Source organism: Charadrius vociferus, unplaced genomic scaffold (assembly GCF_000708025.1).
Source record: "Charadrius vociferus isolate BGI_N301 unplaced genomic scaffold, ASM70802v2 scaffold16, whole genome shotgun sequence".
Classification (NCBI taxonomy): domain Eukaryota; kingdom Metazoa; phylum Chordata; class Aves; order Charadriiformes; family Charadriidae; genus Charadrius; species Charadrius vociferus.
Window position 1 is genome coordinate 3,751,418 of NW_009649167.1, and position 25,458 is coordinate 3,776,875.

General features: G+C 38.0%; 1 protein-coding gene across 1 annotated transcript in view; it reads left to right on the forward strand.

The window, feature by feature from the left end:
• The window catches only part of FREM2 (FRAS1 related extracellular matrix protein 2), a gene marked incomplete at its 3' end in the record, with an annotated part of 121,711 nt that overhangs the window by 85,315 nt on the left and 10,938 nt on the right, over window positions 1-25,458 (forward strand). Inside the window, exons 5-9 of the mRNA XM_009888426.1 lie at window positions 970-1,200; window positions 3,930-4,055; window positions 4,944-5,195; window positions 22,161-22,310; window positions 24,278-24,487. Coding sequence (XP_009886728.1) covers window positions 970-1,200; window positions 3,930-4,055; window positions 4,944-5,195; window positions 22,161-22,310; window positions 24,278-24,487 — 969 coding nt within the window. The remainder of the gene's footprint in view (window positions 1-969; window positions 1,201-3,929; window positions 4,056-4,943; window positions 5,196-22,160; window positions 22,311-24,277; window positions 24,488-25,458) is intronic.

Here is a 25,458-nt window from a genome sequence, read left to right on the forward strand (position 1 = left end):
GGGAAAGGTGATATGTTTTATTACCTTAAACCATACAGTTGGAAGAAACAGGCAGAGAATGGAGAAGTTTCAATTTTATTATTTTTTTCTGAAAACCTAAGACCTTTAAGATTTGAGTGGGGTATTGTGGGGTTCAAACAGAGGCCAAGCGCATGAGTTGGAGGTAGTTCTGAAGGACTGGCTAATTTCCATGAGGGCCCCTCAGACAGCCTTGAAGAGGGAGGGAAATGCCAAGGAAAAGCCGTTTTAGAGCAGCCTGGGTCTGAGGATGTAAGGTCTGTGCTGTCTCAGTGGGATGAGCTGTATTGCATTTTATCCCTTGGCTTTGCAGTTTCAACTTGACTCAAGTTTAATGATTGTCATTGTGCAAACATTGAAATAAGAGGATAATCATTTAAAAAAATGTTTATTATGGTGGCAATAGCCACAATGGTTCAGATTTTACCTCTTCTTTCATCCTTATTCCATATGTTTTATGCCTTTGTGTCTCTGTGTTTTCCTTAGCATTCCCCTTGAAGGATGAACTTTCCAGGTGTGTTTTTTATTTTTTCTAAGAGAAATAAATATTTTTTGAGCGTTTCAGGCAGCATGTTATTTAGATGTTCTAGAACAGAAGAGAACCCAGAACGTTAACGGGGAGGGGAAAAATCTGTTGGGCCTTTTGGGCGTCCATAGATGAATTAAAGAGAAATGGAAACTTGACTTTAACCTCAGAGAACTTGCGTTTTTCTAGTAGTTAGTTTTGCTTTGGCTAATTCTGTCCAAACTCTCTGTCATAATGTTAAGTTATGTGCTTCCACCTCTATGTGTGACACCAATATAAAATTGATCAAGAGTAACAGAGTTGGCTTGAACCCTCTCAAGTTGTAAAAAGTATATTTTTCTAAAACTTCTTTTTTTTAAAGGTGACATAATGAGAGAAAAATTATGAGTGATGTTTATAGTGACCTGAATTTCTGATTTTGGCAGGTATTAGCACCAAAGATGGTACTGCCAAGAAAGATAAAGACTTCAGAGGAAAAGCCCAGAAGCAGGTGCAGTTTAATCCTGGCCAAACCTTAGCTACATGGCGAGTACGGATTTTAAGTGATGGTGAACATGAGCAGTCTGAGTCCTTTCAAATTGTTCTTTCTGAGCCAGTCATGGCAGTTCTGGAATTTCCTGATGCATCCACGGTGGAAATTATTGACCCAGGAGATGGTAAGAACCTTTGCAGAACTGTACTGCCAATATGTGCATGCACCAAAAGATAAACTGAAGTGCAAATGCTGAGTAACAGTGGATAGTAAAGCTCACCTTTCCTCAGAATATTTCTGAAGACAGACTTGGCATTGGGTAGCCATTTGTCCTCTATCACTTTAAGTGATTCATGAATATATAACTAAAGTAGTACGCTTTGATGAAATACCTGCATTTTTCTATCATGTATTATATCTAGATTTTTGTTTTGTTTAGTTTTGTTTTCATTTTAGGTACAATACGTTTTCAGTTCAATGTGTTTGCAAACGGAGTGTATCTGCACAGATGGCTGGAGGCTGACTTGATTCACTCTGTCATGATAATTCATGTGGGAGAGGATGGTACAGGAAAGTCCAGGCTGGTTAGTCCCCCCAACATGTTTGGGTCTTGGAGCAGACTAGTTGCATCACGTAGGCCTTAATATCAAGCTGAGAAGTTCAGTAAGGTTCAGAAGTTCACTAGATCAAGTACAGCACAAGCTGTGTCAAGCCCACATAAAATTATGTTTAAATGTAAATGAAGGAAGAAGCTGATTAAAAAAAAAATGTAGAATATGCTGTGGTTACTTTGCGTTTCAGACACTTGAACCCCTGGGCCATGGTCAAACAAAACTGTCCTTGAGGAATCTTTCAAGTATTGGATGACTGTAATACCTTGTTTTGTATAGTCGTCCCTAATTAACATTTCAAGAGGACGGAGCAGGAAAACTGTCAGAGGTTTCTTAGTTCCTAATTATAGATGGTAGTTAAACCAGCGGTTATCTGATGTCCATATTTAGTCACTGAGAAAAATAGAGCTTAACTTGAAAAGCAGTATGTATGAGACAGAGAAGTTACTTGAAAATATGTTAAATCTATCTTTTCTATAATCAGTGAGATAGCACAACTCAGGATAATCATCTGAGTTTTCTTAATGCCAACCATAGTTTTTTTCTGTTTCCTATATTAAGGTAAAGTTCTTACAGTCCCAGAAAATTTGTAGTAATTATACATAAAGTAAAGTTGCGTAGGAGAAAATCAAATGCACAACAGCAAATCAAGGAATATCTGCAGGAAAAATATAGAGAGAACTTTGTGGGGAAGGACTGAGTTTCCTAATCATCTTTTAAAGCACAGGGTATAACAAGTTCAGATGCTAACTGAATAGGAACCATCAAAAGTTTTATTATGCTTCCAGTGAAAATTATTTTAAAATTCATTGATTTGAGTCGTGTAGTCTCAGCACCAAAATACTGAGCTGCTTCGGAAAGCTGTACCAGCCCCTCTGTATGGGACATTAGTTAATGTTTTATTCCCAAAAGAGATTGCATAAGGGTGTATTTTCTTATGCTACCTGAGGTGATGTAGATCATTCTCCTCTGAGCTTTTATGTTGTTCATAAGGTCTATTAAATTTTTATAGTGTCATTTTACTCCTAGTTGGACAATTATGGGAGAGACAGGAAACAGAACAAATCAGATTCCTGCAATTTTTTTTGAAGGATAGAGTTTTTAATTTTGTCAGCTTAATTCTAAAAGGAGAAATAAAAGGAACAATTGTGTGTGTATGTGTGTGTGGTACCTTTTGTTTTATTAAAAAAAAAGGGTAGGGATTTGGTGGTTTTCACATTGAATTTTTTACTTGCTGGAATCGTGACAGTGTCTAGATCTTATCAAACCTGAATTACAGCATTTTTAAGGTAGGCTTTTGACCTTAAGTCATGCTAGTAGTATTTTCCAGTTGGAGAAATAAAACCTGGAACATGTTTTCAAAGAAGTCATGTGACAATTTTCAGAACAGTGTTTGCCAACGTCCTCTGAAATAATGAAAAAAATTGCTTTGTGCAGTCAGCTGATACCACTCGATGTGGTATTACACAGAATTATATTCTGTTAGGGTTGCAGTCATATTAATGAAACTATAAAGGTGCTTTATAATTGTATGCATAACCACCTTTTGTTCTTGAGTTTTTGAGGGAACAAGAACGAAATTGATCCAGAATCCCAATAACAGCATAAAACTCAGCAATCTGTTTATATGGGTGTGAAATAATGAAGGGGTTTAGAATGCATTTTAGTGTTTTTTTCCTGGAAAAACAGATCTGACATTCTTTGGTCTGATGCATTTTAGGGTGAGGTTGCTCTCCAGACTCCACTGACTATTGGCTAGGTCTCCTTTGAGTAAAACAGGAGTGTAGGCGTGCAGCCAACTTAAAGCAAATCTCCAAGTCCGAGTAAGATAGCAAGAGCTCAATCTTGCATCCTCAGTGCCAAATGATTTTCATAGTTATCGTGATGCAGTAAGTTAAAGAATGACCTTGCAGAAACACTGTGTGAGCTATGCTGTTGGTACTTCTGTGGTTAACAGTTAATGATGAAATACTATGGAAATAATTAAAATATAGACCTTGTGGACAAATTTGTCATGGACAAATGCACCATTAACACTAGATAAGTAAATTAGTCACATTAGACACCGTGTAGTAAGGACTTGTAAATTCAGACCTAATGATCTGATTTTATTTTCCCTTTCTGAAGGACTAACAAACTCTACTTCTCTTACCCTCCAAGTTTTTCTTCAAATTTAGCACCATTGCTGATAAATATGAGTTATTTGTTGCATTTTAGAATATGATAGAATGCTCCTAGCTGTTTTACAGGTGAGTTTATGAGGCCTTAAACCTACATAAACAAATGTGTCTGTGCTTTGCAGAATCAACTGTCTTTATTCCTCAGTCCACTTATACTATTGAAGAAGATGTTGGTGAATTATTTATTCCAGTCAGAAGAAGTGGAGATGTGAGCCAGGAACTGATGGTTATCTGCTACACACAACAAGGTAACAGAATCTAATATTAAAAAAAAAAAGGCAAAAACGGAAAAGAGACAGAAAAGCAAAAAGAATTGTTCCATCTATTGCATAATAAAACTGTTAATTACTTTTTCATCTAAATATTCAGTCTCAATTGGAAATTTATTCATCTTTGCAATCTGTCTTAAAGTGTTAAATACAGCAGAAAAAATACGTTCCAAATTTCTGCTATTTGTTAGGAGGTGAAGAAGATCTGTGTTCTTTATGCAAGATTTTTTTATGCAGCCCCACATATCTGAAAGTGATCAGAACTGAAAGTGGTGCAGTGATTGCCCAGGATATCCTTTACTTGTTTGTATATTGAAAAAAAATGGTATAAAATAATATTGCTTAATTGTCATCCTTCTCATTCCTCTATCTGTTAATTTGCTATTGATTATATCCACACAGAGCATGGGGTCTCTTCACCTGTGCTTTTATTGTTATTTTTCATCTGGAGAGATGATTTTGTTGAGGTGATGTGGAATAAAAATTATTTGTTTTCATCAAATTCTATCTGTTTATAGTTAATTTCTGGTCCACTGATGTCTTCAACTGATAAAATGCACTGAACAAGTTAATTTGTAGTCGTCACAGCATCTGCTTTGTCAATCTATGTCTCTTGTGATAGATTACAATATTCCTTCTGACTAAAAAACTGCAAATGAATTTGAGGAGCCATGTGCTTGCATTGTATTATATACAGAAGTATTTTGTCCAGAGACCTCAGAAATGTAGCCTGGTTAGAGGTTTCAGCCCATCTTATCACATAAAAGTAAATAGAAATTAAAAGATAACGAAAATAAAATTCAGCCTCTGCAAGGGCATCATTATAACCATGGTATGTGTAGTGACTGTTTTCCTTTTGTACCATAGGGACAGCATCTGGCACTGCCCCAACCTCTGTACTTTCTTACTCTGACTACATATCCAGGCCCGAGGATCACAACAGCATTCTACGTTTTGATAAAGACGAACGAGAAAAAATGTGTCGGATAGTCATCATAGATGATTCCTTATATGAAGAGGCTGAGACCTTTGATGTTTTGCTGAGCATGCCGATGGGTGGAAGAATTGGTGCAGAATTCCCGAGCACTCGAATTACCATTATACCTGATAAGGATGATGGTAAGACATCATGTAATAAAGTGGTAGTGCAGTCCAGGAGCGACACTACAGGTAGCATCACACTGAAAACAGCATGTAGGAGACTTTTGCACTTCTCCCTGGTGGTTAAAACACATGCTGCTTACATCTTGAGTTTTGAAAATACTATTAGGAAGCTATGTAGGTTCTTTAAAGTATTTAGGATTGATATTTTATGGTTTGTGAAAATCACATGAGCAGTGATTGGGAGTGAGGAGATGCACCTTTACATTCTATCACAGTAAAAAGTGTAATCCAAAATGTCACCCTTGTCACCTGCACGGTCACCCTTGTCTGTGTGATTCTGAGGTTGTGTCCACAAAGCCTCCAGACCCATTGCATTATGCTCCAAAGGGCCATATTAGAGGTCCTGGTAGACTAGAAGTCATCTAGCAGCTGCTAAGAGGCAAGCTATATTCCTTCTGATTTGATGCTGCGTTTAAATTTCTGCCTAGTAGTGTCCCCATATGCTTCCTTTGTCTTTTTAACAAAGCAAATAATCAAAAGATTGTAATGTTGCTTTAGAAATCACCTCAGTAAGGAAGCGCTGGCGGTATTATGTCCTTTGTTCAAGTGGTCAATAGCTTTGATATATTGCATTGAAAGCAACATTTCTGGTGGTGATTAGAGAGAGGTCTGTGACCGAGAAATAGTAGAATCAGCACACTGTGTCATCAACTGCTTTTGAAAATACATGTAAATATTATTGAGACTTCAAGCCTTTCCTTCAGCGTCCTTAGCATTGGTGTGGCAACTGTCTTTCTAGGAGTGGCAGCAATTTTCCTGGTTTCCTGGTACAATTGCCCTCATTTATGCATGGAGTTTGGAGGCTGACACCTCAGCTGTAAATTCTGTGAAAGGAATAATGATAAGCTATTTTAGTCCTCTCTATGAGGCCATAAACCATCTATTGTGACACTGTCTTATTTCCTAATGTGAGGAGTTATATAGTACTCTTTGAAAGTCTGATGCCAAGATAGGCAGTTTTTGTCAGCACAGTGATTTCTCCCTAATTAAGTATATAAAAGGCAGATCTTCGAGGCAGGAAGTTGACACCCATCTAATTGAATCGTAAATACTCGGTCTGCCTGAAATTTCTCACGTGTAATCCTGTGACAGAGGTGACTGTTTTCTCTGGGGAACACTTGGGTAATCATATAGCATTAATGAACACAACAGTTTGAAATAATACTTCTTGTAAAGTAACAGATCATATACGTGTATCTGACTTTGCTGTGATAGCAAATCCAGGCTTATTTGTGTACTTTTTTTACAATAATTTGATTTTTTTGAATAATTTGATGAATTCATGAACTTTATGGTTTGTAGATAGCAAAGCATAGAATATTGAGAGAGTAGCTATAAAAATATATCCCTGAAGAAGCTGAATATGTGGCTTTTGAAGGTGTTCTGACTGCTTAAAATGTATACAGAAAGTTTGAGATGGGGAGAATGTTTCTCCAAGAGATTATTTAAAACAGAGATGAGCTGAAATTAGAGCATCTAACTTCAGTGGGAACCTCAATGCCTGGAAGGGAACATTTTTATGTATTGTTTTTAGCATTTAAAGTACGATATTGTCCTTCATAAGCTTATACAGTCATTTTAACTGTAACGTAGAATGACTTTGAATAAGAAATGATGACAATTAATCAATCCCAGCATAGTATAGAACTTAACAGTTTATGAAACTCCCACAAAATATTAGGGAAGTTAACGAGAAATCTCCTTTATTTTAACACTGCTATTAGAAAACATGAGAAGTAATTTGGTTTGTATAACAGTGTTCAGTTTTAGGTCTAATATTTCTTACATTTATGAGCACAACTTGTCTCAATGCTACAAACTTTTAAACAGGATTTATTTAGCAAATAAAAGTAATCCTATGGGATTTATTAAAAAAGCTGACATGGAGAAGTGTTTGGGATATCAGAGTAGAACATTTTCATTATGTAATAACTGAAACATCTACATTTGTTGGTACGAGTAAAGAATGTTTTGGATATCAAAAGATACAGGGGCTTTGAAAGATAGGTTTGGATCATTTTTTACAAACATTCACTTGTCTTTTTGCACCCAAAATGTTCCATACGTCATATTTGAAATAGTGTGACAGGACTCTGTTTTTGCTTTGTGTATCACTGAAAGTACTTCCACAAACAGTTCCAGAGCATTCAAAAACTTACTGACAATTCACTTACCAGTAAAATTTTCTACCACACACTTTTAGTTTGCACAAAACCATAATGCATGGTAACAGAAAACTCTACATGTATTTTGTTTCATCTGAGATCTGTTGTGCTGCCTGTTCTAGAAAAAGCAGAGTACAAACTACAAGAGTAGATAAATTATAAGTTATATCTTACATATTTATTTATGTAATCACACACATATATGAACATACATATGCTTATTTCATATTGTGCATATACACGCATCACACATATTTATGTAACGCGAGCAATTTAACCGCCTATTAGTCACGACTGAAATTCTGCATAAATAAGTAGGAGATTTTAAGCAGCATTGGTTATTATTGTTTGCAGTGCACAAAATTAATTTCAATAACTTGAAACAGTATGCTATGTGAAATAAAAAGCACTCTCTTTAGCTTTTAACAATAAAAATTAATTCAGAGAATCCCTAAGATAGAAGTGGATAAAAGCTTTAGCACATATATAATAGCCTATGAGCTATAGTAATGTTATACTAAATTCTGTAGTCCACTTTAGTCTCTTTACTTTACACCTACTAAAATATTTTTCTCATTGTTTGTTTAAATTCATCTTCTTCTTAACAAAGTTTCTTTGGACGAATGTCACAGCATGTCATTAAGTTGTGATTTCTCCAAGTACTGTGACTGGATTAACATTATGCATTGACTTCTTCAGGTCAAAAGATACAAACAGCAAAGGTCAAAGTTTAATAATACTACATGAGATCTTTCCTATGGAAGTCAAGTCAGCACTAGCAACATTACCTTATCTCCTCTGGCATTCAATGCAAGTTAATTAGGAAACATTCACCTTCAGTACCTATCATCAAAGTCTTTTCTTCTTCTTTTATTTCTAGAGAAGGCCCTTAGGGTCTAACTAAAATTGCTGAGTTGCTGTACAATCATGACAATAAACAAAAAGTAAAAGAGGTTTGCTCAACTTTCTAGTGAACCAGGCTATATTAAAAAATTCCTGGCAACTGAATACTTTAATTGGGGATTATATAGTTGTGCTGTGCTGCCAAAGCAAAATGTGAAAAAAAAATCACAGTATGTAGAACATGCACAGGTATGTATTGTGAAAGGTGATTGGTGCTGCTGTTGGGACATTTCTTAATTTGGAAGGGACTTTTCCTGGTAGGTCCTGAAGTTAGAGACAGATACAAAAGAAGAAAAGGATTAAGTTAATGAAATGCACAGCAAAGTACATTGCGCATGGAAATCTTGTGTTCAAAGTTACATGTGTCACTACAGTTTAAGCACTAAAAACTAAAAACATGGATCTGTTTGAGTCAGAGGTGATAGTTACTAACCATGAACCACAGGAAGAAAAGCATTCAGGGGAAAGACTTATGCAAAACATCCACTTTTGGGGTGGCAGTAATCTTACTTGATATTAGCTGTCTATAAATTTAGACATCTAATTCAAGCAGGCTATGCGAGGATCCTCCTATAGTTAATGAAAAGAGAGATATGCTCCCAGGAACCATCTCATCCTAGGATGGTTGAGATCAATCACCATGGGTACCTGGTGCATCTGAATACACCACTTTCTGACAGTAGGTATAAACCCTACCCTTAGAAATTTAATTTGCCATTCAACCCAAAGTCGTAGGCACTACAGGCATGAAGGAAGGATTTTTTTCTAATTTTGTGTTAAAAGAGCTCCTACTATGAAATACCATTAAACAAAAAAGGGATACATAGCTATTCCTGCTTCATTAAATAATTATGATTTATAAAGAACAATCTAAAAGAATCTAATTGAAATCTAAAGAAACGAAGGCTGAAGAGTGTTTCAATAGGTATTCAGATATTCAAGATAAAATCCCAAAACAAACAAAAAAAATCAACCATTTTCCATAAAAATGTGAACTTGTGTTATTAAATCTAGCCAGAATTGATGGATTGAACTACTTGTCTTCAGGTATCTCAAGGATCTGGGACATGGACAGAAATCCCTGAAGAATTTGAGGTCAGTTGATTGGCTCAGGACATACCTATCCTGCACAGAGAGCACAGAGTTCGGCATTATTCAGAGGAGGCACTTTACATAATAGATCAATGTCATGCATCTAGGGAAAGGAAGATAAGGTTGCTGTGCACTTTCCATTCCCCTTGGAGAGAGGAGTCCTGGAGTTTAGTCTCAGATCCTGAAAATACTCAGACCCTAGTCTTCCATGGAAATGCCCTAACCTCCCCCTATCCCCACCCCCAGGCACTTAGCAACTAAGCAAGATCAGCCTGGAAGTGCTCTTTTTCCAGCTGAAGCTGTGGCTCTGAAATCATCTCCTGTACATGGAGAAAAAATGAGATCAAACTCTTTTGTTAGTCTTCATCTGGGAACGAGGAGCCTGTAATTTCGTTCCAACGCTAACAGCGTTGCTGTGTTGTATGCAACGAGTCTGATCCAAAATGCTTCAGTTCTTGCAACAAGGCTTGCAGTCAAAGCTCTGCTCTCTCATAGTCAAATGTTTTGATTGCCGGGCTGCTGGTTTGAACTCTTTTTTGCTTACTCTGTTTTGTTTTGTGGGCAAATTTTAAACTCTTGGTTTGTAATCACATTTGGAAACCAGCAGAGAAGAGGTGTGATGAATGCAGAGCTGGAAGTTTGTGGCTAAGAGGGGAATGCTTACAGTTATTTTGTTTGCTTCAAGTTTTTTGTCAGTGGTTGTCTTCCCATGTGATTTTAATTCCATGCTACTGTATTTAGTGTTGCCATGAGAGCACACAGCCTTACAGCCAGGCTGACAAACAGTCATCTTGCCTTAGTGGAATTGTTGAAGCCTCATGCTGTTCACAGCAGGAAGTACATTAAATACATTTGTTCCACTTCATTCACATTAGATGGGCAAGCAGCCGTTCAGACTTCTTCTTGACATTTCTACATCAAGGCTGGGAAACCAAAGGACTCAGGTTTATGTTGGAGGTTTGCTTACCATTTTCTTCATAGCTGCTCAACAGAACCGATCACTCCTATCATCCACGTGATAGAGGATAGCACTGTCTGGGAATATTTTACAGCTGAGTAGACTGAATGATGGTATGGTCATGGTATGATAACGCAGAAGGCCAATATTAGAGGTCAAACAGAACAGATTAATTCTTTAGTCTTCTGGAGATTTCTTTAAAACACTTGCTGTCACTACAGTTAGTTAAACTTTGGAAATACTTAGACCATGTTCTGGAAATCAGTAGCCACTAGGGCTTGTCCAGTTTGCTCGGAATAGTAAAGTCCATATTGGCGTTTACTGTCAATAGTCTGAAAAGAAGCAGAAAGTCAGCTTTGCAATGCTATATTATAAATATATGCTTTGCATTACATGTCCCAGTAGGCATACGGTATCAACTAACTTTTGGTGTGCGTACTGAACCAAATTTCCAGCTGATGATAACTAAATATTCTATTAGTAACATGGTTTGCAGAGGGGCATCCTTATCTCACAAGGCTATCTGGAATCTCCTTATTTCCACTGGCCTCCAAGAGAGGCAATTGAATGTGTCTTTTTCTCTTCAACAATACGTGTGCCATGACCTTAAACTGAATGAGTGGTTGGTTGATCTTGGTAGTTAATATCTGCCTGTTTTTCCAGTTGTAGTTACAACCTGAACACTATATGCAGAGAACGCCCAGTGTTAGATGACTGGGGTCATGATTTGGGTCTTCCAGCTCTGAAAATTCTGTGATTCTGTGATTCTGAGTATCCTTCATCGTTCTCTGGAGGTGACTAAAATAATAAAATAGTTATTCTTTTTTCCTCTCTACAGCCATCTTTGACTACTTTCTCCCTTTTCTATTTTTACAGTGCCTGTGGGTCTGATGCCTCTGGCAATTCTGTGCAGCTTTTAACTTCTTTTGTCCTCTCATTAGGTAAAATTTCTATGTGACCCCTCCTCTTTCCCCAGTCTGTGGCAGGTAGCCAGTCTGGCAACTAATCAAGGGAAAATGTGGAAGACAGCCAACTTATGACACATGTTATACTCCCAGTTTTCTTTGCTTACAGTTTCTTATTATCACCAGTTCAAAAGAGTGAAAAATGTTCAATTTATGATGATAGCCTTAAAGATTTTGGAAAGTCCCTGTTTTCTGTCTATCACAGAAATAAATTAATGTCATATCTTACAGTAGGACATTCTATAGAGGCAACCGGGCGCATTTGTGATTTGCTTTTCTAGCATTATCTGTTACTGGCAGTTTATTATATGTGTGTGTATGCAGGTACACACTCACACATTATATTTATATGAATTACAGATGTTGGATTAATCTCATCTTCACTTATCTGCTTAACAACTAGGTATATAGGTCATTTAGTAAGTAAGGAGGACAGACCATGACCTCCAGACAGTACTTTGTCACATCTATTTTAGATGAGACCTTTACAATAGAGGACTCAGCTGGCGGAACTGCATATCTCCAAGCCTTCACTACTGCAGGTTCTGAAATGGTTAGCTTATATATGCATTATTACAGTTCTATGTGAATTATAGTTATATTTCTAGGAGAGTATTGAAATATAGAAAACAGCTTTTGAGTTTTGTAGTCGAAGCACATAAAATAGTTGATAAGACGAGGTATGAAAATTGACACTTTCTGTTAAATCTAGAATGAGTTAAATGAGATGGTGTTTTTATGCGTGCTGATGTTATTTTCCAGAGCCTAATGGATCATTGCTTTATGACAGTTGACTCGAGAGGACATTGAGTTATATTTTTAATGTCTTTTGTCTTTGTACTGCAGATCTTATATTTATTATAGACTGCTAGAAAATTTAATGAATGCCCAGCAAACCATTGTAAGTTAACCATTTGTTCATGTTTGCGTGCGATTATAGGGAATTAATTTAGTGACCTAGTGAGTGCTTTGTGTGTTTAAGATTTGGATAATCAAATTGTGTAGGACATCTTGGTGTATTCAATTTTCCTAAGGTTTCTTCAGATCATCTTTCTTCCTGTGAAGCTTCTTATACTGAGACTTTGCCACTTTGCTCATCAGTCTTTGAAAACCCAAAGGATACTGAACAACAGAACCAGTGTACCCCATTGGGCTTTAATGATGTTGATTCTCCTTTTGAATGTGTAAATCAACAAAGGGTTAACTCAGTTATTATCTCACATTACTGTCTGTCAGGCAACTCTTTTCTCTTCCCTTTGACACGAATGGGGTCAGAAGTCCAAAAGAGAGAATTCGAGAACTTTTAACATACAGCAAAGCATATTTTCTGTCATTAGAGCTCTGCTTTTGTGGTCTGATAAGTCTGGCTGTTTTTCTATTTTCACTTCTGCTGTGTCTTCTTTGCTGAATCCCATCCCCAACATTAGCTCCTGTAAAGGGAGCATGGAAGATATCATCTTGCGTATTTTTGTTTTCAGACCTCAGTGGGCTGAATGTGTTCTTATTGTATGTGGGCAGAAAAGCCTGCAAGAAATTGCTTCTGCCAGTTAAGCAAACTCAACATAACTAGCATTGCGACTGAATAGTAAAAGTGCAAAAATCTAAAGTCGTAGTTGGGGCAGTGTCTTTCTTAGCCTGTCTTGTGATATGGTCAAGATGTCTCCAATCCAGAAAAGTCTGTGTATACAAAGAGGCAGAACACATTTAATAACTATCCACAAGAATGGATAAGATCATAATTTTCTTTAAAAAACGTGGTATAAGATATGCCAGAAATGATACACAAATAACAACAGCCACCGGGAAAACAAAGTATCTTCCATTTTTTGGTTATGCTATTCCTCTTTTATGCACCATTTGTAGTAATGATAGTTATAATAATAGTGCCTTCTTTCTTCTTCATTTATTCTTGAATGAAACCAAACACATTTGCTACTTTGTTAAGATTCAGATTTGTAATTCACTTGATAAAGTGAATTTAACAGCCTTACCTCTGTGCCTAGTAAGATCATGAAGCAGATCCTACTGGAAGATATGTAGAAACATACAGTAGACGGAAGTCGTTAGAGACAACCAACATGGCGTCATACCTAGACTTTTTCAAGGCCTTTGACACAGTGCTCCTCAACATTCTTACCTCAAATTGGAGAGTTGTGGGTTTGATGGATGGACTGTTAAATGGATAAGAAATTAGCTGGGTGGCTGCATCCAAATAGTTACACTCAATGTTTCAATGTCCAAACAGAAACCACTCATGAGTGGTGTTCCTCGAGGGTCCATACTGGGACCAGTACTATTTAGTATCTTCATTGGTGATAGAGTGGGATTTAGTGCACCATCGGCAAGTTTGCAGATCACACCAAGCTGCGTGGTACAGTTGATAGGCTTGAGGGAAGGGATGCCATCCTCAGGGACCTTCTCAGCCTTGATGAGCAGGCCCCTGCAAACCTCATGGCCCACTGAAATCAAGAAGGCCAAGTGCAAGGTCTTGCACCTGAGTTGGGGCAATCCTCAATACCAGTACAGACTGGAAGATGAATAGTATTTCCCCCCTGCGCAGAAGGGCTTGGGGATATCGGTGGATGAAAAATTGGACATGAGCCAGCAATGTGTGCTTTGCAGCCCGAAAGCCAATTGTATGTTGGGCTGCATAAAAAGAAGCATGGCCAGCAGGTCAAGGGAGGTGATTCTCTCTCTCTTCTCCGGTCTCCTGAGACCCCACCTGGAGTACTGCGTCCAGCTCCAGAGTCTTCAGCACAAGACAGACATGGACCTGTTGGAGTGGGTCCAGAGGAGGGTCATAAAAATGATCACAGGGCTGGAACACCGCTCCTGTGAAGAAAGGGGAGGGTTGGGGCTGTTCAGCCTGGAGAAGAGAAGGCTCCGGGGAAACCTTATTGTGGCCTCTCAACATATAAAGAGGCTTATAAGAAAGACAGAGAGAGACTTTTTACATGTACCTGTAGTGATAGGACAAGAGGCAAGTTTTAAACTGAGAGAGGGTATTAGATTGGGCAGAAGGAAGAAAGTTTTTACACTGAGGCTCGTGGGACGCTGGAACAGATTGTCCAGAGAAGTTGTGGATGCCCCATCACTGGATGTGTTTAATGTCAGGTTGGATGGGGCTTTGTGTAACCTGATCTAGTGGAAGATGTCCCTGCCCACAGCAGGGGGCTTGGGCTAGATGATCTTTAAAGGTCCTCTCTGACCCAAACCATTCTGTGATTCTATGAAAAAATACTCTCAGAAAATGCACAATTTGGATTTATTTTGATCTTTAGAATATTGTTATATCCTTTTTCTCACAGTCTAATAGCTTTTACTGCATAAGGAGCTCACACATTTTCAGCATGCATTTACTTTTATGAAGGTCCAGGAATTCTGTCTTTGCTATTGAGTCTCCACAATTTCCTCACCGTCTTCCTATCATCTCTCATTGCCAAGCAACAAAATGCTTGTTTATCATTCGAAAGCCTTATTGGTACTACTCGCCAAACAGTGGAAGTCTCAGGTGGGGAGAAAACCTAATTGACATCAATACGACTTTGGACTTTAAAATCTTAGAGAGCAGGGTCATGATTTAAGTGAATGATGTTACAAGCTATCCTAAAGAAAATATTCATAGAATGAGCTATTGTGATTTTGTGGTTGTGTTTCTTGATATGAGTGTAGGTGTGAGGAACCACTGGAAGAGAAAAATTGAAAATATTCTTCTCAGAAAACCTCTGGTTTTGCAAACGTACTTATTACACTCAGACCTGTTCTACAGACTGCTTTTTCTGCAAGGCCCGGTAGTAAACTAATATTTCAATGAAAATGTGAAAAACATATTTAGAAATGGCTACATGCTCTATCTTTAGGTAGCCTGATTTCTAAAATGCTGATCAGCTTCTCCTACCGTTTCTGTTTGTAGGTTCATTTGTTATCTCATGTATGAATCACTGACTGTGAGCTCCTTCATGCGTGGTCTCCTTGTGAGGTACCCTGTGTGTGGTATATTTAAATATTACTGCCAAGCCTTTCCATTTATCTGCCTGCCTCTGTTTCATCAGTTCATTGAGAATTTGTTACTGATGCCATTTCCTGGGCCTCTTACATAAAAATAATCTCATTCTTTTTAAAAATAGAACATGTAGAAGATTCTGAGTTGGTTTCATGCTCTGTGGGAGGTCTTGCCAGTAGGAAAATGATATGTGAAAATCAGATAGTTGCTGCAGTTAATACCATCGCATTTGGGTGTGTCCCCAAATTCCAAAGTGTTTGTTTCTTTAGCTATTAGTCTTTATATTTTTATTTACATTGGTAAATGAGGCAATTATCCGTGTTATGGAACAGTTTGAGTAAATGATTGCAGCTTGATGTACTTGTAGCAAGAAAAAATCTTTTGGCCCTGTCCTCTGAATCTGAAAAGCTCCTCTGCCCCCTGTGATGGTTCCAGTGATATCAAGGTCTGTAGGTTACATCCTGAGAGTGCGTGCAATGATCATAACAGTACTACTTCTACTAATAAATATTTTCACTTATATGTTAGTTCACATATATATGAATTTGGTGTTTTGGAAAGGTAACAATGTTTCTCGGCAAATCAACAAAGGTAAATGATGTGCTTCCAAGAGAAAGTCACTTATAATAGTCAACCTCACACATTAGCCTTTCTCCTGAAATGCCAGTTATAGTTGGGAGACAACTTTAGACTGTTCATTGCCATCTTGTACATAATCGTTAACTAATTGTCTAAAAATACATCTTCAGTTTAAAGGCACACATCTTGAATATATATCTTGAATATACTTACAAATACTTAAAGGGAGGATGCCAGGGGGATGGGAGCAGTCTTTTTTCAGTGGTGCCCAGTGATAGGACGAGGGGTAATGGGCATAAACTTGAACATAGGAAGTTCCATCTTAACATGAGAAGGAACTTCTTGACTTTGAGGGTAGTGGAGCACTGGAACAGGCTGCCCAGAGAGGCTGTGGTGTCTCCCACTCTGGAGACATTCAAAACCCACCTGGACGCTGTCCTGTGCAACCTGTTGTAGGTGACCCTGCTCTGGCAGGGGGGTTGGACTAGATGATCTCCAGAGGTCCCTTCCAACCCTAACCATTCTGTGATTCTGTGATTCTGTGAATGAGATGAGTACAGCACAGCTTCATGCATTCAGATGTCTCTAACTCCGTAATTCAGGCATACTCTGTCGCTCATCTAGTTATTACTGAGCCATTATGAACTGCAACCTGAATTAAGCACAGTCTAAATTAGCTCAGTTCTTCAGGCTGTGAAGTATGGTGCAGGCTGTCCTTGCAGCAGGGATGGGACTGACAAGAAAAGAAAAGAGTAGGTGACCAGAGACGGAGCATCGCTGTACCCGTCTTGCTGCCACCCTCAATCTTGCAGCTGGGGCTGTAGTCTACTTCCTTTCCTGTGCTACTTTGCTGACATTTGAGTTTTACTTATTCATGTAGCAGAGACGTTAGATGTGCATTCCAGACCTGCTAGGCAGGTGCTGCTTGTCATGGTACTGTGTCTAGAGAAACTGAAGCGTGGATGCACTTTAACATAAAGTTTAACATAAAGGGTTAGTTAAAATGTAAAGGTCTATCACAAAATTAACATGTGCCATAAATTAATTAAATGTGAATCATATATCATTTTGTTCATAGCAGTTATTGATCTGGATTTCCACTGTGTTACTCTACTGAAATTACTGGGTTAAATTGCGTAAAAGGAGAGTAATCCAGTGATGAACCAGTCATCAATGTATGGCAGTGCCTTTGCAGATTAAAAAAAGAATTGTGTGTTTTTCTTACAAAATAAAACTGGGTTTGGTAAAGGTTGCATTAATCTGAGTCTGTCCTTTTACCAGTTATAATGTCTGCAGTATCCTTTAAAAAATCGTTGTAAATTGCTAAACAGAAATAGGCTGTTGAGACAAATGGAAATACAAACATTATTTGCTTGAGATAACGTGTGTGGCAATTTGGCTGCAACTAGTAATTTTGATTCTGAGGAGGATTTACTTTTTGATTGCAAAAGTTATGACAACGGTGCTAAGAAGATGAAAGCTGTTGAGGTTACAATATATGAATTTGAAAAGTAATCTGTTTTGACCACATCAAATAAAAAGCTATTGGCATTTGCACAATAGGTACCTGCTCCAGAACTGAGCTCTGACTGTAATCTTGACCCCTGCTTCTACAGCATTCAGCAAAAATAAATGACTTGGCAAATTAAATTCATTGTGCTCAATGCAAGCTCAGTTGCTTGCATAGCTTCAAGTATGTGTAAATAGCGGTAGAATAAATACCTAGTTTGAGATGTTGAAGTCCTCTTTGATAATATCATAATATAAACTTTTTGTAATGGACAGTTTTTCTGAGCTTTTATTTTGCTTCCATTAACATGCATATATGAGAGAGATTACAGAAGTTGACCTTTACTGCTATTAAACAGTAAATGCCCATTCCTTCTCAAATCTAATGGAACTCTTGTTCTTAACTGGTCTACCTACAACTCACCCACTTCATGGTTGGTAGGGTGGAATCTCTTTTCTTAAATATAGACTCAGCAGCTCAGTCACTTAACGCTAACTGCGATACTGAAATGCAAGTAAGCATTGTGTAGGGATGTATGTGTTGTCTGGGTATAAGTCAGATCAGGTCCGGAGGAAATCTGGCCATGTTTTTCTGTTGTTATGTCCAAGGGTAATTGGCTGTGTCAGCCATCAGGGCTCATTACTTTGGACTCAGCATTGCACTAGCATGTTTAGACTGTACCAGAACAGGTTGGTAAGCTTACAAAGCACTGTTTTGCACCTTCTGCACTACCACAACAGATTTCTGCTAGTTCTGGCTATGACTTAATGTTCATGTCATAGCCTTGTTTTTACTGTGGATGGAAAGAAGGAAGGCAAAAACTTTTAGGAACAAATGGTTTAACACCACTAGAAAAGATCAAGCGTGAGTTCAGTTGTAATGACTGCTTCTCCTAGTTCCAATGCCATAGTGGCAGGTCTTGTTTTCTTCTATTCTTTCTCTCCTCCTGAGAATATATACATACATATATATATATGTATTTCTCACTGGTAGCATATATCACTGAAAATCACTTTAGTATTAAGGCTTATTGAGATGTCAGCACAGAAGAGTCTGGTTTTTTGCGTTTGTCCTAACTATCCTGCCTTACATATTCTTTGCACTGGCAGCCCAAACTGATTGTGGCACGTTGCATTATAACCAACCTACCCTTTTCCCACTTCCCTCTAAAGCAGATTGGAAGGATAAAATTTTAAAAACAAAAGCCTCCCTGGAAATAAATAGTTTTTGCACTCTCTCATTGATTTTCTGATATACATTCAAAGATAGGCCTATTTCTAACAGCATGAGAATTGTGTTTGTTTTCCTGCTTGATGACCAACTAGTGTTGCAGTTGATATACGCTCCTGACTGTGTAAGTGCAAAGGCAAGACAAAGATTTAATTTCTGTGCCAAGAAACCTGGTACTAAGGCTCCTAACCTTTCTCCTCTGATTATTGTAACTTCATGCCAGTGAAATCTGTGGGTCTGAACAAAAAAACTCTTTTAAACTTCCTCTGATTTCTGTAAGAGGAACCATTAAATTTGCAGTAGTCTCTTTCCAGAGTGATTACTAGATTAAAGATCTGCTGTAAGTGAGCCTGCAGTCATTGAGCAGAGTGTTTTCCAGCCGTGACCTGAGAAAGACAATGCTTTCCCTGTTAGTAGTTGGCTTTGCTACTTCCCCCTGGGAGCTACTAACACAGCTTACAGGAAATGAACTTACAAAACATTTGTAAGGATTTGTTTCCTAGGATGGGTAACCATGCAGAATGTGTCTTTCATTGAAGATGCATGCCTCAAAAAGTGTGAAAAACTCACTGTGGAATACAAGGCAAGCTAACTGAGGGTTTAGGCATTTTTATCTTTCACTGTGACTACAGGAGCAGACAGAACATGAGGATTCTTCTTCAGCAGCAGTAAAGCAAGCATTAGGATAACACTACAAGAAACCAACAACATTTTCTTTTACATCTTCCATCTAGTTTAAGGCAGGTCATCTATGTTCCCTGTGTAGTCAGTGAGTAGAAGGGAAAGCTTCCAGATCTCCTTAGATTTTACTCGCTGCAGTGGATGAGCCATTCCACCGCTCTTTTTGTATGCTCGTTATGCTGGGAAACCTCCTGGAATTGCCTATCCTTGTCCTTGAAAACTGAGAGCAAGCAGGCTCTGAATGTGAGTAACTCTCACTTAAGTGCTTAAAATGAGGTAGGGTCAAGTCCAGATATAATTCTGGAACTACCAGGACATCAGTATAGAGAGAACAGGATTATAAAACTGAGATTAGACTTGGGACAGTATGCTAAACTTTAAAAATACTTGTTTAAGAAATGACGTATTAGATTTGATAATGTTTTTAACTGCCTTGATCTAATCATTCACATAACCATTTGATCTTAATAGACGTTCTGTATTTTTAACCTGTGGAGGTTGAATGAGCCTTTGTCCATCTTGAGAATTTTAGAAGATCATTGTATGTCTGAAATGGCACGTTTCTTTGCAGATCTAATATCCAGTTCTGCTGTATCCCTGATAAGTAAGCAGAACTCTCATCAAAGTTAATAGTAGTTATACAATAAGGTCCAGAGAGTGTATCCCATTCACCTATTAAAAATGTTTCAGATAAGAGCTTCACAGTCCCAAATGCAACTACAGACAATCCAGTCCCTGTAGGCAAATAATGCGAGATTGATGTGTATCTGTCTGTGCACACAAACACACACACATTTAAATACACGTTGTTGAATAAAAGAAAAAAAATAAATTGGAACCGAAAGCCTTTTCATCTACCTGAGCTAGACATTTGCCAAGTTTGCCTTTCATTCTGGAAAGGTTGATGACCTTGATAATGTTCAAGCAGATCTGTGAATCTTCACTAGTATTCAGTAAATACATTCAGTTCTATCAATTTGTTACAACCCATGATTTTAGTTTTAGCAGGTAAGTAGAGAGGCAGCTGCATTTGTTTTCATCAATGTGGAGTATTAAGGGAGTTTTTTGTTTGCTTGTTTTTTTGATAATTTATTTTGTCAGTTGTGAAGTACAGGAAACATCTTGAAAACAGAAGAAAAATACTTTTATCCAAAACTTCTAATTTATGCAATTTATGTATACAGTTCCAAAATACGTAGTAATGGCTGCCTTCTCACATAAAAGTTTGGCTCAGTAATAACTGAGTAACTATATTACTTCTGGTTAGTTTTAATTAAAATCCTATTTTAAATTGTTTAGCTTTCTATAAAAAGAAATAAGCAATCTACCACAGAGGAGATTGTTGCCATACACTGTGTTGTCCTATTGCCCTCAAGTACTTCAGAAAAACATAAATATTTTGTCTGTCTGGTTATCTTGCAAGCCTCTCCAAAACCTTCATAATACAATGTCTTCACAATATTTGGCTTTACTGAGGTCAGTTTTAGTGAAGCAGGTTCTTCAATTACAAAAGATTGGTAATAGAAGTCATAGGTTTTGCATATAATCTTAAGAAAATTTGGCTGAATCATGGAAATAATGGGGCCAACTACCACTTAACATTAAAAAGGGTTTATGTCTCCTCCTTTGGGTAAGTTCTACCTTTTCTGTATGCTAGGCATAGCTCTGTAGAACTATAAACGTTTCCAGTAATTTCCTTAGCATTTTTTTCTTCTTTTTCTGTGCTTGATGAAGGGGAAGTATTCATCGTGCCACTGATAGAGTACTGATTAATTGCTGTGGTCTTTGTCAACTTAATTTGAGTTGACCATATGCTGTATGGTATTTTCAAGCACATTTGTGATATTGTAACCTCATGATTATAATAAATTCTCACTAGGCAACGTAAGAAAATAGGGATAAAATAGAAGGAGAATTTGTATGGGTCCTCAAATTACATCCCAACCATTGGGAAAGGTAGGTATGATTTCTGCTGCGCAACGGGAAAACTGAGGCTGTGTGTGCTTACTGTTATATGTTTGAAACAGGAATGTAAGGGATAGCAAAGGGGAGCTGATATACATCCAGGATGAAGCTGGGCTATGTTCTTAAGCCTGTTTACTTTGTGAAATTGCTGTGGGTAGAAAAACAGGAAAAGGGAGGAAAAAATGAGGATAAAAAATATGTCTGTTAAGTGGGATAGCACTTAACCTCCTTTGCTTTTTGCTCTTCTTTCTTATAAACTGTGGAACTTAAATATTAAGATAAAAGACTATTCACATTCCAGTTTACATGAAATAAGATTGATTTTGTTTTAAATGCTAGATGTGGGGGAAGTAAAATTAAGTATTTGCCCCTTTGGTTAGCTGGAAAACATTTACAAAAGCAGTTCTAGTTATATATCATGTTTCAGTCTGGTATTAGCAACAGGAATCTATGCGAACATTCAAGTTAAGATTTCATTATCTATATTCACCTTTGTCTGTTTGCACCAAAGTGAAAAATGCAAGGAATTTTCTGGCTTGTGCACAGAACCCAGCTCAAATAAGTTTAATGAGATAACACGTTTGGTTTTGCACACAGATTCATACCTGCTGACGCACAAAGTTCAAAATGCAGGAGGCAAGAAAAAGAGCACAGTGCTTATATAACAATTGCTGTCCCAAAATACGTAAACCAGTACTTGAAAATAAGCCAAAAATACCTAGAAAAATTATAAACCTTAAAAAAAAAGCTTTATTTCACTTACCAAGAAGAGCGAAGTGCTCTCCATTGAATAATGTGGATTTTACGCTCTCTTTTACCTTCAACATAAGGTAAAGAAACAGTTATGGACATTATTCCTCTTTCACCAGAACCAGCATTCTACTTTGGAAATGATGAATACTATGTTGATGAGAGTGCTGGCTATGTTGAAGTCCGTGTCTGGAGGACTGGAACAGATCTGTCTAAAGCTGCGTCTGTTACAGTGAGGTCTCGCAAGTCTGAACCAATAACTGCAGAGGGTAAGTTGTGGTTTTGCTCTAGTTTCGTGATCATCTCAACAACAAATGCTAGTACATTTGGTCTTGATATAGATTCAGCTACCTAAGGTGAAATTTGTATGTCTTTTGCTCTTAGCAGATCTTTCTTCTTAGAACAAATTAAGTAGTTACAGAATTTCTCTCAAAGAAACAGCAGTAGGAGCAACTGTGAAGTCCAGCACCAAGAGAAATGCCTTCAGATACTCGTATAAAACACTGTCCCACAAAGACAGCTGATTAATGATTCAACAGCATACTCCGGGCACAGAGTTATAATCACTGGCAGCATGCAGAGTTTGCTCCTCTCATTTTTACTGTAGACAATGAGAAATTATTATCAGCAAGAGGATTGCTACAGCTGTGCGATTCAGTGATGCTTTGACAGAACCTTTGTCTGCAGAATCAAGTGTTAGTGTACTCTTTTTATTATTTTTTTTTCCCCAAACACAGTGCTTAAAACTAAGACATTCATATAGACACAGCACAAAAATTGTCTTCCTTAGATGATTATCCTGAGTGTAACTGGACAGTAGAGTTTATATTCTCTTTAAATTTTCAGTGAGGCAAAGTTGTGTAAAATTTACTGTTATATAAGGAATATCTAAGCATCATCTATATATAAAACATATGTGATAAACATCATATTTCTCATTAAAAAGAAAATTATGAAGTTTGAAAAAAAAATGATTATTTAATTTCTGAACTTGACCTGATGTCTACTTCATCCTTAATATTTAAGTTATTTTACTTCTGTGGGGAAAAAAAAATATATTCCTTACAGTCAGAATCTTAAATAATTGTGCCAGCACCTCAAGGATTCAAAACTGGGAATGGCACAGCTCTCTAGTCTCTTTGCAACATGGTCTCTAGTCTCTTTGCAACAGGCTGAAGGCTCTGACAGGGCTGGCTGCCTGTAAAGCCATGAACCTGGTTCATGGTCTTACACAGTGTAGTGCTGGATCTGCTGCCCTGAGCTGCCAGTCCGGACAACCTGCCTTAGAGGCTTAGCTTTGGGGTAGAGCAGCAGGGACTCTAACCAAGTAGCCATCTGATAATGGCCTTTAATATTGCCAGATTTTGTCAAATTCACAGAATTCCAAACCCTATTTCAATTTCAATGAAACTGTTTCCCCCAAAGATTTGTTTCAATAGCTCTGCTGCTTATTCCCCCCAAAAAAGGAACATTTAAACTCAGTCCTTTACCAAAGTTACCTTTAATGCTTTGGTGCCAAGACACATGGCATCACAGTGTCATGTTTTAGTCAGTATCTTGTTTTGTTTGCGTCCTTCTTACTGCTTTTTTATGGCTTGGCGTTCTTCGCTTAAAACAAACAAACAAACAAAACCACATAAAAGCAAGCCAGACCCAGAGTAGTCTGCCTCTAACAGTAAGGTTCCAGACCCTAACCTGGTCTGAGCCGAATTTCATCTTTTTGGTTTCCATTCATTCTGTTTTACACAGCTCCTCTGAACAGCAGTTCCTTGCAGTCACCTCACTGGCCTCTTCTCCTTCCTTTTTTACATAATAGTCTCAAAACTTCCAACTTCATTACAGAATAGTATGAACTTTCTTTCCAAAAAACTTTGCTTCATCTCCAGAGTCTCTCTCAAAACTTTATGCTTAGTTTCATTTCTCACTTACAAGAAACGTTATTAGTTTTAGTGGAATAACTGTTGGTTTACAACAGACCAGAATCAGCCCCATTTTGTAACTTGTATCACCAAACAAAAAGTGACTTAATATTGACTTGTTTCATTGTATCATTCAACTTTGATGGTCAAAAGATGTGTTTGCTTTACATGACTTCCAAAATTTAGGAAATTTTAAAATTGTATTTGAAAAAAGAGATTTACCTAAAATTAACTGCCTAATGATAGATATTTTCATTTTTAATTGCATGTAATGCTGTTTATTAATTTGATTTTTTTTATCTCCTTTTCATTGTTAGCTGGAGTAGATTATGTAGGCATCAGTCGTAATTTGGATTTTTCCCCTGGAGTCAATATGCAGACATTTCGTGTGGTAATTCTGGATGACCTTGGACAGCCAGTGTTAGAAGGAACTGAGAAGTTTGAGCTTGTGCTAAGGATGCCCATGAATGCTGCTCTTGGAGAACCCAGCAAGGCCACTATCTTCATTAATGACTCAGTCTCTGACTGTGAGTAATAATTTTTTGTACCTTTTCAGATTTATGCAGGAGAGGCATAAATCTGCAGGAGATCCATAAATCAAAGAGGGAAAAGGCTTTTCGCCCAAAAATTAGCAGGGCTCATTTACAGGGCTTTAAACTAGATTCGACAGGGGAAGGGAGTATTATCGGGTTTGGCTGTGACCAGCTAAGGGATGTTGTACCAAGGAAAGAGGAATGGGGTGCTCGTGAGGGCCTGCAGCCATTAGCTCCAAAATGTGCTGGCTATACTGCAGCATGCTCAAAGTCTTACATAGACGAGCCAGGAGCTCCTGGACAAACAGGAGCCAATGGGGAGGCATCATTAATACATGGCAAAGGAATACTGCCTGGAGAGCAGCGCAAAGCTGTTCCAGCCAAGTCAGCCTCAACGAAGACAGGCTGAAGTGCCTCTATGCAAATGCACAGTGCGTGGGGAACAAACAGGAGGAGCTAGAGATGTGTGCACACCTCCAAGGCTATGATCTCATTGGCATTGTAGAAACTTGGTGGGATGACTTCTATGACTGGAGTGTTGCCATGGAATGCTGCAGGCTCTTCAGGAGAGACAGGCAAGGGAAACGAGGAGGCAGTGTTGCCTTATATGTTAACAAGCAGCTGGAATGTGTCGAGCTCAGCCTAGGGATAGATAATGAGCCAACTGAGAGCCTATGGGTCAGGATTAAAGGGAGATCGGGAGCAGGGGACATTACACTGGGGGTCTGCTACAGGCCACCCGACCAAGAAGACTGAGTGGATGAAACCCTCTATATACAGATAGGGGTGGCATCACGTTCACGGAACCTGGTACTCATGGGAGACTTCAACCACCCTGACATCTGTTGGAAGGGTAACACAGCCAGGCATAGGCAATCCTGGAGGTTCTTGGATTGCATTGAGGACAACTTCCTTCTCCAAGTGGTTGAGGAGCCAACGAGGAGAGGAGCTATGCTGGACCTTGT